Raw genomic sequence first — 12,907 nt, forward strand, 5'->3', positions numbered from 1 at the left:
AATCTGGTCACTATGCTTGAGCCCTGGTGTGGTCACAGAGAAAATGCTTGTGTGTGTGTGTGTGTGTGTGTGTGTGTGTGTGTGTGTGTGTGTGTGTTTGTGTGTGTGTTTGGTAGAAAGAAAAAAAGCATGTATTTGTTGATGGCTCAACAGCATTTCCACGAAGAAAACATCTTCGTTGCACTGACAAATGGCCGTCCAATATCACATTTAAATTACACACCCAACTTTTTGCTGTTCACTGTTTATTTCAGACATTGATGTTAAGTTTGTGTCTTTAGAAATGAATATTCTATTTAAAAAAAAACACAATTTTTTATTTGTCTCCAAAGAGACAAACAAGAAAACTGACAGCAACTTTTTTTCCATCAATTCTCTCACAACCGAGATGCCCTTTATTCTAGATATGTATGATCCTTTTTTTTTTACTTTTACTTTTATACAATAAATGCTGGGTGAAACTTAAATGTAAGACTGTCCTCGCTGCAGTCCTGCTTCCTGTACTGTAAAGTCAATCTGGACTCACACTCGGTTGCTATATCTCAACGCTTTACGCAGCGCTGACAGAATAGTTCTATTCCTCAACATTCCCTCATTGGAATATCTATTTAGTTTGGGAGTACAGCTGCACTAAATCATGTCGTGTGTTTTCCCTTCTTCCCCTGCAGAGTCTCTCTTTCTTTTATCAAGAGCCAAGTTGGAATCACACTCAGCTTCTACTTTTCAGCTTTTACAGTATACGGGAGACAGGTGAGGAGTAACCCTCTCACCTCGGCCACGCAGCATGAAGATTAACCCTGAAAAAAAAAAAAAACTTCTCAGGATGGCAGGAAATGTGGATGGAGTTTCCACATCAAACAGTGGGCAGAGGAATGGTGTTTGTGTATTGTGAAGGAAGGAGCGAGGATGTAGGTGAGGGAGGAGAGGAGGGCAGAGCGTCATTCACACCTGAGTGTCGATCCTGATTTCTTAGAGGGGAGTGTGGACAGAGCAGGCCAGCGTTTCTCTGTGTGCACACCTGAGTTTGTGAGGTATAAACGCAGGAATTCCGAGAAAAGAACAGATTGTGGATTGTTGGATTTTTTATGGAGAGGTCAGGAGGGGGGTTACTCTGCGGGAGAAATCATACATTTACGTTTTACTGTAAGTACGGTGGAGCCAAATGACAAAAATCAACTGAATCAAAGCTTTAAAAAGAACACAAGACAAGAAGCTCCCGTTTTATTAAATCAATTTGCGGATGAATTATTAAATATTTGAACATCTAACAATCAAACATTCTCATTTGGATAAACTTCTCAACTTTTCCTGAGTGTGCCAACATACTGTAGAGGTAAAAACCATGATAAAACCTCACAGACGAAGACCAACACGATCCTCCGGCCAGCTTTACACCATCAACTGGACATGAGGATTTTGGTAAAGAACGCTATCACACAAAGGCCTCCAAAACTCAGTAATATTGAGCTCCATGATGGTTCCTCATATCAGTTTTTTCCTTGCATTTGCACATCATGCACCCCCCCCCCCCCCTTGATGCATTCACCATGAGGAAGAAGAGCCACCAATTTACCATTCATACACTTGAGATTCTAAACCTATTATGACTGGAATCTGTTTCAAAAAAAGCATCACAATTACTGATCATTTTTCATGTTGGATACAAATGATGTGTCATGACAGTGCTTAATACCTGTAAGAGCGACTGATGCGCTGTGTATTTGGCCAGAACTAATTTCTAACACCAGCCCCCTGTTGAGCATTTATAATTTTATAATGACATTAAAATGAAATGTTCCACTTTAAAAACTGTACAACGAGTGCATATGTTGATGAAGGAGAACATTATATATGCAGCATATTTATTTATTGTTGTTACTGGAGTGGATGTTTATTATGGACTTAAGTCGGTCAACAAAGATTGATTGATTGATCTGAAAAACCGGTGACAAAGCAATCATTAAATTAAAATTAAAATTTACAGTTTGAAAGTAGCCAAACACGAAGAGCAGCCGCTCATAAAAACCCATACAGGCCAGTGAACCGGATGACAAGGACCAAAAACCAAAGAACACACACACACACACACACACAAACACACACACACACACACACACACACACACACACACACACACACACACATATGCTATATATGATTTTTTTTTTTTTTTTTTACCAATTTGATGGTTTTATAACGATGATATGATGGTTTTCCTAGCTGATGAGTATGCAAGGGTCAAATACTCCACCTAGTGGACATGCTACACCATTATGGAAGATCTATATTGTGTCTCAAATTATGAATGAATGAATAAATAAATAAGTACACAAATAAATAAATAAATTACAGATTTTTCACCAACTGTAAAACTGCCAAGTAGGTTATTACAGAAATGAGCGCCACCTCAGATGATTGTTGGTCTCAGAGGTCACAGAGGTCTCAGTGGCTCTGCAGCATGTGACCCGGTTTCGACGGCCCATTTCTTCCGGGTATCGATATACTGTCTCAACATCCCTCATGTGACGCGCAGCAGTTTGAGTTATGATATTCACGGGCCTATTGTCAACTCGAGGAGGAGTCGATGTGGAACATTTGGCTGCAGCTTTGAGCCTCTCATCAAGGTTGATCGCTCATTATCTAAAATATCATCATGTGGTCTGATGGGGGGGGTCGTGACATGTCGTAATTGTGCACAAGCAATGACAAAAAGAGGATGAATGATGGATGAATGTAAAAGTTGGTGTATGTTTGGGAATGTAAATCTGTCTTGACACTCGCCTGGGAACTGCCTGCGCGTTAGACGGTGCGTTATCCGGTGTTTTGATGTTTCGATCGGTGGAAACGCAGCCGACCAGGAAGGAGAAGAAAAGGTAGCCCGATTTATCACCTCGACACATCGTGGCTGAGTGAAGCCTCACACTCCGGCCGCTTCTTCAATACACTTTCACTATCCACACACACACTCCAGGAGGCAGGGGAGGATGTGCCACAGACGCAGCAGTTGCGCTACCTGACGTCATGCATGTGGTCCAAATACATGGAACATGATGTTGGATCTGCTACAGGGCCTGCAAATTAAACAAATCAATCACAAACCATTAACTAGGGGACATTTCAGGCTACAAATATGTTTAAATAAAGCAGATATTTAATTGAAAATATCAGTGTTGCGCGTCCTACCCCCCCCCCCTCCAGGTCAGGAAAGCTGGATAAATGGGCACATTAACGGGTCATCTGGGATCAAACGCACACCTATTAGCCAGACAGTTGTTAGTAGGTGCGTAACACATCAAAGGCACGCGTTTGTAAGGGGGGTGGGGGGGTGGTCGTGGGGTCGTTATATGTGGCTGTCAAAAAAGTATAAAAACCTCCAGACGTCAGCAGGTTCCCCAGTTTCAACGAAGAGACGCGTCTCGGACTGTTCAATAAGGGACCTCGAAGGAGAGACATGGCATTCGGACTGGATTTTACTGGACATAACGCACCGGAGATGAGCGCTGCTTACACCGGACACTATTGGTCGGTTACCGGCCTGGCTGTGAACAACGACGATTACGCGCAGGACCAAATACGTGAGTTTTAAAATGTGTTCACTACAATAATGATCAGTATCAGGATTTAGGGACAGAAAACCTTTGAATAAGTCAAGCTTGGACTTGACTTGTGTAGGCTGTGTGTTTAGAGGTCCAAATGCTCTGCGGAAGCTAAAGCAAAGAGCTTATGAGTAACTTTGTATGTCCCCCCTCCTGCAGGGCACCACGATGCTCGCCGGCGCCCAGACACACGTCGCCGGAAGCGCACCACTTTCAGTAAGGCGCAGCTGTGCGAGCTGGAGAGGGCCTTCTCTGTCACCCAATACCCGGACAGTAGAATGAAGGAATCCCTTGCCTCTTTAACTGGTCTTCCAGAGTCTAAAATTCAGGTATGACAAGTCCCTCGCAGCTACGTTAATTTGGATATTCTCAGGAGCGTTGCGCGGAGTTTAATCTTACTTTATTTCAACAGGTTTGGTTTCAAAATCGCCGCGCACGCTACTTCAAGAGCAAGAAAGCAACCAGGGAGGTGCAGAAAACCCATCCACAGTTCAGCTACATGCCTTCCTCCAGTCCACCTTCCCTCCAGATGGCTCCTGCTTTCACTTCCACCTTCTGCCCCCCGTCTCCACCCGGCCACCCCGCTCCAAGCCTCCCGTCTCCATCCGGCTATCTTGCTCCACGCCTCCCGTCTCCACCCGGCTACCCTGCTCCAAGCCTCCCATCTCCACCCGGCTACCCTGCTCCATGTTTACCGCAGTCCACCAGGCTCTCCACCATCCTCGAGGGTCAGACCACTGCACCCACGCAAGCATCTCCACTAACCCCCTCCCACCCAGGCAGCCCCCCGCCTGGACTCCCCACAGACTACAACCATCAAACCCTAGACTTTACCGGCTACAGCCCCGAGTTTCCAGCCTGTGCGTTCAGTGAATGGGAATTGACGGAGGACTTCCAGGAGTTCCTCAGAGACTCACGGGGATCCCAGCAGGTAGGCAGCCGCTGTAGTGCGCCGGTAGAGGGCGTCCAAGGTCAAGTGGACCACCAGAGCTTCTTCAGCGCAGACGAGTCAATACACGACCAGAAAGACGTGTGCCTTCAAGACCTGGGCGACCTCAGTTTTTTAGATCTGGAAATTTCTGCTGCAATGATCGATTATCTTTTGTGTTGACTGATCGTCAGAGATCGGAAGAACTACAGACGTGCCTGTATTGCATTATTTATGGCGACCCCGCACTGTGTGGAAAAGATCAGATATTTGTATTTACAAACTGTGTCGTATTTCATGAATATGAGAAAATAAACCAGCAGTTTGACACAGCAGAGATCCCTACCAGTCATATACTTAAAGCGTGCTGCCTCGGTCGTCACCACACGGCGCCGTGGCTTAGTTGGTTAAAGCGCCTGTCTAGTAAACAGGAGATCCTGGGTTCGAATCCCAGCGGTGCCTTTTGTTTTTTGCACAATGATAACAATGTGAGGACATTCGTGATGTCTGTTTTTTTTAACGGCACTATTACATCTTGTAATCTTACAATACAGTCCACCAGCCGTCCTACCAATACGCGATTTTAAACAAGCTGAGACTAATTTTCATTCAGTTTTACAAGGTAAAGACATAGTTGGTTTAAAACCCTCATACAAAATTATCTTAATGCAGAAAGGTGTGCTCTGTCACATCTGATATGAAACTACATTTTCTAGATCCAAGTCATACTCACAACAAGAAACTGAGATTGAATTACAAATTAAAACCTCCTTCATTTACAGGTGTCTTTTCCTTTTTGCTGCACAAACTGTGTCTGATGTGAATTAGAAAACCCAGCAGCCAATCACAACCCACGATGTTGACAAAACTGGGGTACAACTATTTTTGTACGATTCCTATCATAATCTTTAATCCATCCATCCATTGTCTTCTGCTAATTCCTGTTAAGGGTCGCAGGGGGCTGGAGCCTATCCCAGCGTCTACGGGCGAGAGGCAGGGTTCACCCTGGACAGGTCACCAGTCCATCACAGGGCCAACACATAGAGACAGACAACCATTCACACTCACAGTCACACCTACGGTCAATTTAGAGTATCAATCAGCCTCGTCCTCTCTTGATGTCTTTGGATGGAAGGAAGAAGCTGGAGTACCAGAGAGAACCCACACAGGAACAGGGAGAACATGGAGACTCACACAGAAAGATCCTGCACCTGAGCTGGGACTCGAACCCAGAACCTTCTTGCTGTGAGGCGACAGTGCTGGCCACCGCACCACTGTGCAGCCTTAATCTTTAATCATTAAGCATAAATATGAGAGAATAAGATTATCGTCACTATTTGAAATGAGCGGTCTAGTTAACGCTGTCCGGAGGGTGAAAAGAAAATCTAAATTAGCCACATTCAGAGTTGTGTTTGCCATGTTTCAAACAATTTCTCGTTTTTTTCCACAAATGATTCTTCTAACATCTTCATTCATATTTTCACATATTTCATTTCAATAGCATTTATGTTTCTCAGCGTAGTGTGTTGTTTACAAGTGTGGTTGTTAGGGTATTCATGACCGTACAAACTTGTGGACAGATGCATCACTAATTTTTGTGGTTTAGATAAATACAATGTTATAATATAATATAATATAATATAATATAATATAATATAATATAATATAATATAATATAATATAATATAATATAATATAATATAATATTCTTTGAGGGTCCGTTATGTCTCATGCAGGGCCTGTTTGTCTTTTGCCAGCAGGGTCGGAAAAGAAGCATGTAACAGTTTTGTAGTCCAGCTCTTGGTGGTGGTACCAGTGGTAGGACACACTGGGCCAGGTCAGAACCATTTTATTTGGATCTTACAATCCTGCTGTATAGAAGCCAGACTTAGGCAGCTGAACTGGATGTTATTTGGTCAGAAAAACAAACGCATGTACAGAATTCTAAAGTTTGTAGTCTTCTTGTGACAGTTATGTTTGAGATAAACGGCTTAGTGTTGAATGACACGAGGGCTATAACATCTGCATAATGTTAGTGGAGGTCAAGTTTATTAAATCATGCAAAATGAAAACATACCAACCTACATGTACAATCAACAGCCGGTAATAATAATAATGCACCGAATGCTGGGACGAGACAAACTACAGGATGTTTGTTATATGTCGGTCATCATTTTACTAAAAGACTCATTATGAAGAAATGTCATGAAAATAAACCATAGAATAAATTTCTCCTCATTTTCTTAACAGTGCTGCCTATCTCTTCTCTGCCCTGGATTCATCAGGTGTCTCCTCATGCTTGCAGCCAATCCAGTATTTTGCAATGGATCGTGGGTAACGCGGGATGGCAAAATCCACATGTTTGGTCTGCAAATCCACTCTGTAGTATTTATCTGTCATCATACAAAGAGAAACACACAAATGCGTTAGATAAAAGTTTGAGGAGGAGCTTAAAGTGATACTACATCCAGAAAAGTGTATTTTCCCTCACAAACAGGTGTCTCGAGCTCATGAAGATGCTTTTTTTTCTGTCTGCAGTGCTCATTTAAAGGAAGAGACAGTCATGTTTATTCATCTCGAAGCTTATGGCGACTGATGCTAACAAAAATAAAACCGTCCAAAAACGTCTATTTACAAAAACTGAAGCGCATCATCCTGAATAATCCATGACTTCTTTGTCCATCTGTGTTCTCAGTAATCCACAAACACGAGGAGCTTGCTCACAGTAGCGACAAACTGGAATTTATATTGTTTGTTTTTTGCTCAAACCAAGTGTTTGTGGATTACTGAGCATAAGGCTGGACACAGAACACTTGGTTTAACCCGCACGATGCCCTTGAGCATTTGTAAATCTACATTTTATTAATGTTCACTGTCTCTCATCGTTCACTTCAAATTAAATACACATGGCTGGCTCTTTCTGCATTCTGGAGTCAGAAAGAAGTGATTCAGGAGGGAAAAAATGTCTGAAAGAGCTCAAGACATCGATTGTGTGGAAGGAAAAAATCATTTTTTGGTGAAGGATAGCTTTGAATAAAACTCTTATTCCAGATTTTTAGGTAGTTTTGTTTAAGAAAAAAAAGTGAGGCGGACTCAGGAAAGACAAATGCTGATGTGTATTCATACTGTACCTCTCTTGAAAAAGTACACATTCTGAACAGGAATGATCCTGTAGTCCTGTGTTGTGTGCTCAACAATTTTGTCGCTGTAGTCGCTGAAGTCGCTGGAGTCGCTGTAGTCAAAAATATCAGCGAAACTCCAAAAATTATCAAAAGGATGGGGAGTCCGCCTCTTGCCAGGCCTCCTCTTCCTACTGCTCCGTCTCTTGGCTTGGGGAGGGCGTTGTGTGGGTGTGGGACTCAGATAGACTCGTCCCACCACGGTGGCGTCTACAGGAGGCTCAATGCCCAGCCAGTCCCTGCTGATGAGACGAGGGCCCGCGTAATGACTGTTGACTGAATGAGGACGTAGAAAAGAGAAAAAGACATCTGACTTGTTAACTGTGCGTCACCTGCACGTGATTTACAAAACAGACACAGATGAGCCCTACTGGAGCCTCTGAAGAGGTCGGCGAGGAGACTCTCCCACGTCTGATCACTGAAGACGTCGGTGTAACTTGAGAACAACACGGATGGGGAGGACCTGCTCATTTGGACACACTCCTCATGGGAAGGCTGATGCCTAAACTCATATTGGTAATAGTTATCACCTGAAGGAAAAACACAAAAAACAGAAAAGAGAGGAGGACAGTAGGAAAAGCACAGTTAATTGTCAGGGTAAAAATGATTGCATATGTTGCTTTAAACTAAAACAAATCTGAAACATTAAAAAGCAAGAAATCTCTGTATGTCTGAATGTACACTTGCATGTATGTATGTCTGCTACTTCAATAACTTGGCAAATGTTCATCCAACTGACATCAAATTTGGTGTGTGGATTATTGGTGCCCCAAAGAAGAACAGTGCCTAGTTGGAATTCAGGGGTCTGAGGGGAGTGGGGTTTGAGGGGTTCTGGGTTTAAGGGGGTCTGGGTTTGAGGGGTCTGGGTTTGAGGTGTTTAGGGTGAGGGACGACAGAATGACAGATTATAGTTTCAAGCAATAGGCACTGCTCTAGTGCCCTTAAATTGGCAAGATACTTTCTTTCAAAATGCGAAGGGATGAAAAGTTTAGATGACACTTTAGTCTTGATATATTCCTGGTCTGATTATACTTTCATCATGGAGATATAAAGAGCACAAGGTAGTTCCAAATACTGAAAAACTTGTTACATGTCATGAAAATGCACCTTTAAAAAAGTAGGCTTTCTCTTTGCAGAGATGACCTGGTGCTGGTATGGCAAAAGCGGCATCAACGTTATCTGGTATATTGCTAAAACCATCAGAAATATTCTTTGGATAGTCCTTATCCATGACGTCGCCATCAAACCTCCAGTACTCGGTTCCCTGAGGCAGACAACATCAAAAATGTTAATTCTGAGAGCAGAATACACAGCAGATATCCACCAAGAGACTCAAAAATACACACACAGTTCCCAGTGATTACCTTAAAGATGTAGGATTTCCCCTGGCAGTTGATGCGTGTGAATGCAGCATCGATGGGACCAGGGATTCCCCACACATCCTGGATGAGTTTGGGGTAACCAGGAAGTACAGCTTTGTCATCCAACTCGAAAAAGTATTCACCTGGAAGGAAAAGTGAGTCACGACTGTTAACTGTTTCTCCTAACTTAAAAAAATAAGATCCATGGAAATCTAAAACCCAGCACTGGTCTAAACTAAGCTGATCAAATCTGATCCGATGGATGTCCAGACGCACCTCGGAAAGCGTAGATTGAGCCGTTCTTCAGCTGCAGGAAAGCATCAAAAGGGTGACCACTGCAGGGTTGCGCTTTACGGTCTACAGGTGGGCTTGGATCTTGTGAGGTCATGGGTGGGAGGGTGGCTGTGGTTATGGTGACTGGGTTGGAAGTCGGTGCGAGAGTTGTGGTGATTTCGTTCACCTGAGTCTGCTCAGTTGTTGTTAGCTCTGTCGGTTCTTCAAAGGTATCACCCCGCGCAACTGCAGGTAGAAGAGCAGACGTGAAAGTTTCTCGTGAAACTATCTCATGAAAATTTTCCTCAGGAAAAATAAAAAAAGGGGAAAAATATTGAAATACAAATAGTCAATCATTTGAATCAAACTAACTTTTTTTGGGGCAGGCAGTGTCGAAATCTGAACAGCAGCTTCCGTAGTAAACACACAAGGAGTCACACTGACATTTCCTCTGTGGGTGGAAGGCGCCACAGTGACCTGCACAGGACTCTGGGAAAATTGTGAGACATTGTTATTGTCCAGAATCTCAATACATGACCTTATAGACTCATCCGCAAAGCTGGTGATGTGGTGGGGGTGAAACTGGACTCCTTAGACACAGTGATGGAGAGAAGGATGCTTCTGAAACTACGGAGCATCCTGGACAACATCACCCCCCCTCCATCAGCTCCTGGTCCAACACAAGAGTACATGGACCAACAGACTCAGACCCCCCCCCACCTCAAAAACTGAGCGCCATGGAAGGTCCTTTCTCCCAGTGGCAATAAAACTGTACAATACATCTCTGTAAAAGAACTGTCGACCATCCACACTCACTGTGCTGTCTTCGGATTAATTCATGTAAACGACCCTTATTGTACAATCCATTGCACTTTGTATGCAGTCTTGTTCTGTCACTATGTGCATAGCCTTGTTCTCTCTTCATTCCCTGTTTGTTGTTGTTGAGTGGAGCACTGTTACGAACAGAATTTCCCTTGGGCATGAATAAAGTTTTCCGATTCTGATTCCGATTATAGCTGTCAAAGTAAACATGGAATATGCGGTGTCTATGTTGTACTCTTAAAACTTTAAATGTACTGCATAATTCCTTTGAATATGTTGAAAAACAGCAAATAAAATCTCTAAGTCATTATGTGTCTTACCACTTCTTAACACGTATATTTTCAGAAAAGCCTTGAATTCTTTTTATTATTTAGCATACACAGTCTATCTTCATTGTTGGGGTTTTGTTTTTCATTTTACATATTCTGTGCATATTATCATTTATGTTTTTGCTGTTATCCTTTTTCAGTCACATTTGTTTGGTTTTGAAAAGTTCTGTACAAATAAAGCACATTATTATGATTCTTATTTTTTAAAAGACATCATGTGCCACATAGTTTTTGGCAACATTATTTAGTAATACTATGAAAAAATTAAATCAGTGTCATCAAAAGTGTTTTTAGAATATTATGCACCATATATATATATATATATATATTTTAAATCATTGGAAAACTACAGAAATTATATTACAACTAATATTTCAGCAAGTCTCTTTCTTTATTTTACTGATCACATTTTCTGATTTGTGAACTGAAAGGATGAGTGGGCTAAAGTTGAAAAGGAAGACCTACCGTCCGCAGCAAAGCTGGTGTCCAGCAGGAGGACGAGGCCCAGCAGAGCCACCGCCGGCTTCATGTCGAATCAAAAAATAACTTAAATAACTTAAAATGTGTAAATTGGATTCTGTGGAGAACGTCTCTGCCTGTTTACAGTCAAAAGCGCAGCAGCTGAGAAGCCCTCTTTGGGTTCAGTTTCGAGCAGATGATTGATTTTTTTTTTTTTTTTCAGAACTGTTGACCCAAGAACGCCTGCTTCTCTGATTGGCCAACGGTGACAATCATTTAACTGTGTCCTCTCTGTCCCAGAAGCATCAACATGAATATGAGACCTCTGTGCTCTGTAGGGTGACAATACCCCCCCTCCCCCAAATTACATGCTCCACATTATTATCTTACTTATTTAATACTTAGATAAGAAAAGCGGGTAATTTTTCCTAGTCTTTTCTTTCTACTGATTTCCCATTAAAGTCAGGGACAGAGGGGTATCAGAGTTCAACCACTGTGTAATCAGGACGCTGTTTTTTCCCTTTATTGATCTCTGGTGGAAAAACACAACCCAAAGCAAACCAGATGCCCTCTTCAAACTCAGCCATAAACTCTTTCAGGAATGACTGCTGTGTTATTTCATGAGTAATATTGAATATTGGTTAGATCAGATTCACAAAGAGAGAAAGAGAGTGAGGTTAACCAGCATTTGACCCCCAGGTGGACGGTTTGAGCCCATGTGACCACATAAATATCGATGCTTCCTCATCAGTGCCATCAAAGCAAATGGACTCTTGTTCTCATTGGAACAAATCCAATAGTGATGACCATTAGTACTTTAGATTGCTGCCATCATAGTTTGCTATTCATTAATGAAAAAGAAATGATAAGAAAAACACTCTGAATAGATCAGATTCCTGTGCATAATCTGCTGAAGCTGCAGCTGCAGTAACTGTCTCAATTCCCAAGTGATAGCTCGTGTAAAGAACCAATGACTTTTTTCTGTAGTCTGCACTATCTGGTTGGTGAACAGAGAGACCACGTTGATCATTGGAATCAATGGTTTATGATCTTCTATCTCGTTGTACAAATTTTCTTTTGTTTTCACCTCCCAAAAAAGAAAAAAAGCCAGAGAAGACAACACCTATCATTGTGTGTGTGTGTGTTTATGTCTGGTTTTAATTTTGACACAGTAGAATTAGATTTTTATCCATCAGGGAAAACACATCCTCTTGCTCATTTATTAGGTACATTCAGGGCCAGATGTGGGAAATCATCCAGGCCAGGATATGCATTGCATAACATCACCACAGTAAGGCCGCTTTTTCCTTCAAGAGAACTGCAGTGTGAAGACTTAATCTCCTCAATTCTGATCAATTCTTGTGCAGGCCAATCCCATATTACTGAGCCAACAACTGCAAGCTACAGAAGATTTTTTTCCACTTGCTCCTCAACTTTTCAAAGAACAGAACAAGATAATTCAGTTTACTCATCAACATTTCGAATAATAAACACAGACGTTGTCAAAAGAAAATCCTTTTTCTCTTATTCTTGTCATCAGCAATGAGACTTCAGAGACTGCAATGTTGCATCAGAGGCAGTTTACTGTTCTTGTACAAGAGGAGCAGTTACAGTCATGACAGGGGTCCTGAGAGAAGGTTCTCCGTGTTACAGTGTCCACCTTCTTTTATGCAGAGTCTTGGGACGGTCCCTCTCAGCAGTGTGCTATCACCGAGATAAACAGGTGGCACAAGGGCGTTGTGCAGCTGTTGGGCCCTCTTTTCTCATTCAGCTGGCATGTCGATTCTGTTTCTTGTTTATCTGGATCCCAATGTTCATGTCAGGCTGATTTAGCAAAGCTGAAACAGTGAAACATCTTGTGAACCGTAGAGTGACAAGAAGACAGTTAGCAGGTTCCCACAGACACACAGTTTTAATAAAGCATTTTCATCCATCCATCCATTTTCTTCCGCTTATCCTG

At 42.3% G+C, this 12,907-nt stretch overlaps 2 protein-coding genes and 1 non-coding gene across 3 annotated transcripts; 2 read left to right on the forward strand and 1 right to left on the reverse strand.

Annotated features, from left to right (window-relative positions):
• The first annotated feature begins 3,454 nt into the window (after positions 1 to 3,454).
• LOC147248566 (uncharacterized) lies at positions 3,455 to 4,839 on the forward strand. The gene is made up of 3 exons (XM_086179122.1): positions 3,455 to 3,575; positions 3,756 to 3,925; positions 4,009 to 4,839. The coding sequence occupies exons 1-3, from the start codon at positions 3,494 to 3,496 to the stop codon at positions 4,705 to 4,707; spliced, it is 951 nt and encodes a 316-aa protein (XP_086035248.1). The 5' UTR covers positions 3,455 to 3,493; the 3' UTR covers positions 4,708 to 4,839.
• A 73-nt stretch (positions 4,840 to 4,912) lies between these two features.
• trnat-agu (transfer RNA threonine (anticodon AGU)) lies at positions 4,913 to 4,986 on the forward strand. The gene has a single exon. It is a non-coding gene; the product is annotated as a tRNA-Thr (tRNA).
• Positions 4,987 to 6,551: 1,565 nt separating this feature from the next.
• On the reverse strand, positions 6,552 to 11,152 carry vtnb (vitronectin b). Its single transcript, XM_086226093.1, has 8 exons — positions 10,954 to 11,152; positions 9,710 to 9,826; positions 9,341 to 9,583; positions 9,068 to 9,207; positions 8,811 to 8,967; positions 8,075 to 8,233; positions 7,656 to 7,979; positions 6,552 to 6,917 (listed from the first exon to the last, which is right to left on the reverse strand). The coding sequence occupies exons 1-8, from the start codon at positions 11,015 to 11,017 to the stop codon at positions 6,781 to 6,783; spliced, it is 1,341 nt and encodes a 446-aa protein (XP_086082219.1). The 5' UTR covers positions 11,018 to 11,152; the 3' UTR covers positions 6,552 to 6,780.
• Positions 11,153 to 12,907: the final 1,755 nt, after the last annotated feature.

The sequence above is a fragment of the Aulostomus chinensis genome, chromosome 15 (assembly GCF_037954235.1).
Source record: "Aulostomus chinensis isolate RoL2024-O1b breed Wild chromosome 15, RoL_Achi_v1.0, whole genome shotgun sequence".
Lineage (NCBI taxonomy): Eukaryota > Metazoa > Chordata > Actinopteri > Syngnathiformes > Aulostomidae > Aulostomus > Aulostomus chinensis.

Bases quoted from the DNA above. Each gene is read 5' to 3' on its own strand.
- vtnb (XM_086226093.1), bottom strand. From the start codon at position 11,017: ATGAAGCCGGCGGTGGCTCTGCTGGGCCTCGTCCTCCTGCTGGACACC. The intron at 9,584-9,709 runs GTTAGTTTGATT...TTCTACCTGCAG, and splicing joins CACTGCCTGCCCCAAAAAAA to TTGCGCGGGGTGATACCTTT. The intron at 8,234-8,810 runs GTGCATTTTCAT...TTTTTCCTTCAG, and splicing joins GAAAGCCTACTTTTTTAAAG to GTGATAACTATTACCAATAT.
- LOC147248566 (XM_086179122.1), top strand. From the start codon at position 3,494: ATGAGCGCTGCTTACACCGGACACTATTGGTCGGTTACCGGCCTGGCT. The intron at 3,576-3,755 runs GTGAGTTTTAAA...CCCCTCCTGCAG, and splicing joins TTACGCGCAGGACCAAATAC to GGCACCACGATGCTCGCCGG. The intron at 3,926-4,008 runs GTATGACAAGTC...TTATTTCAACAG, and splicing joins TTCCAGAGTCTAAAATTCAG to GTTTGGTTTCAAAATCGCCG.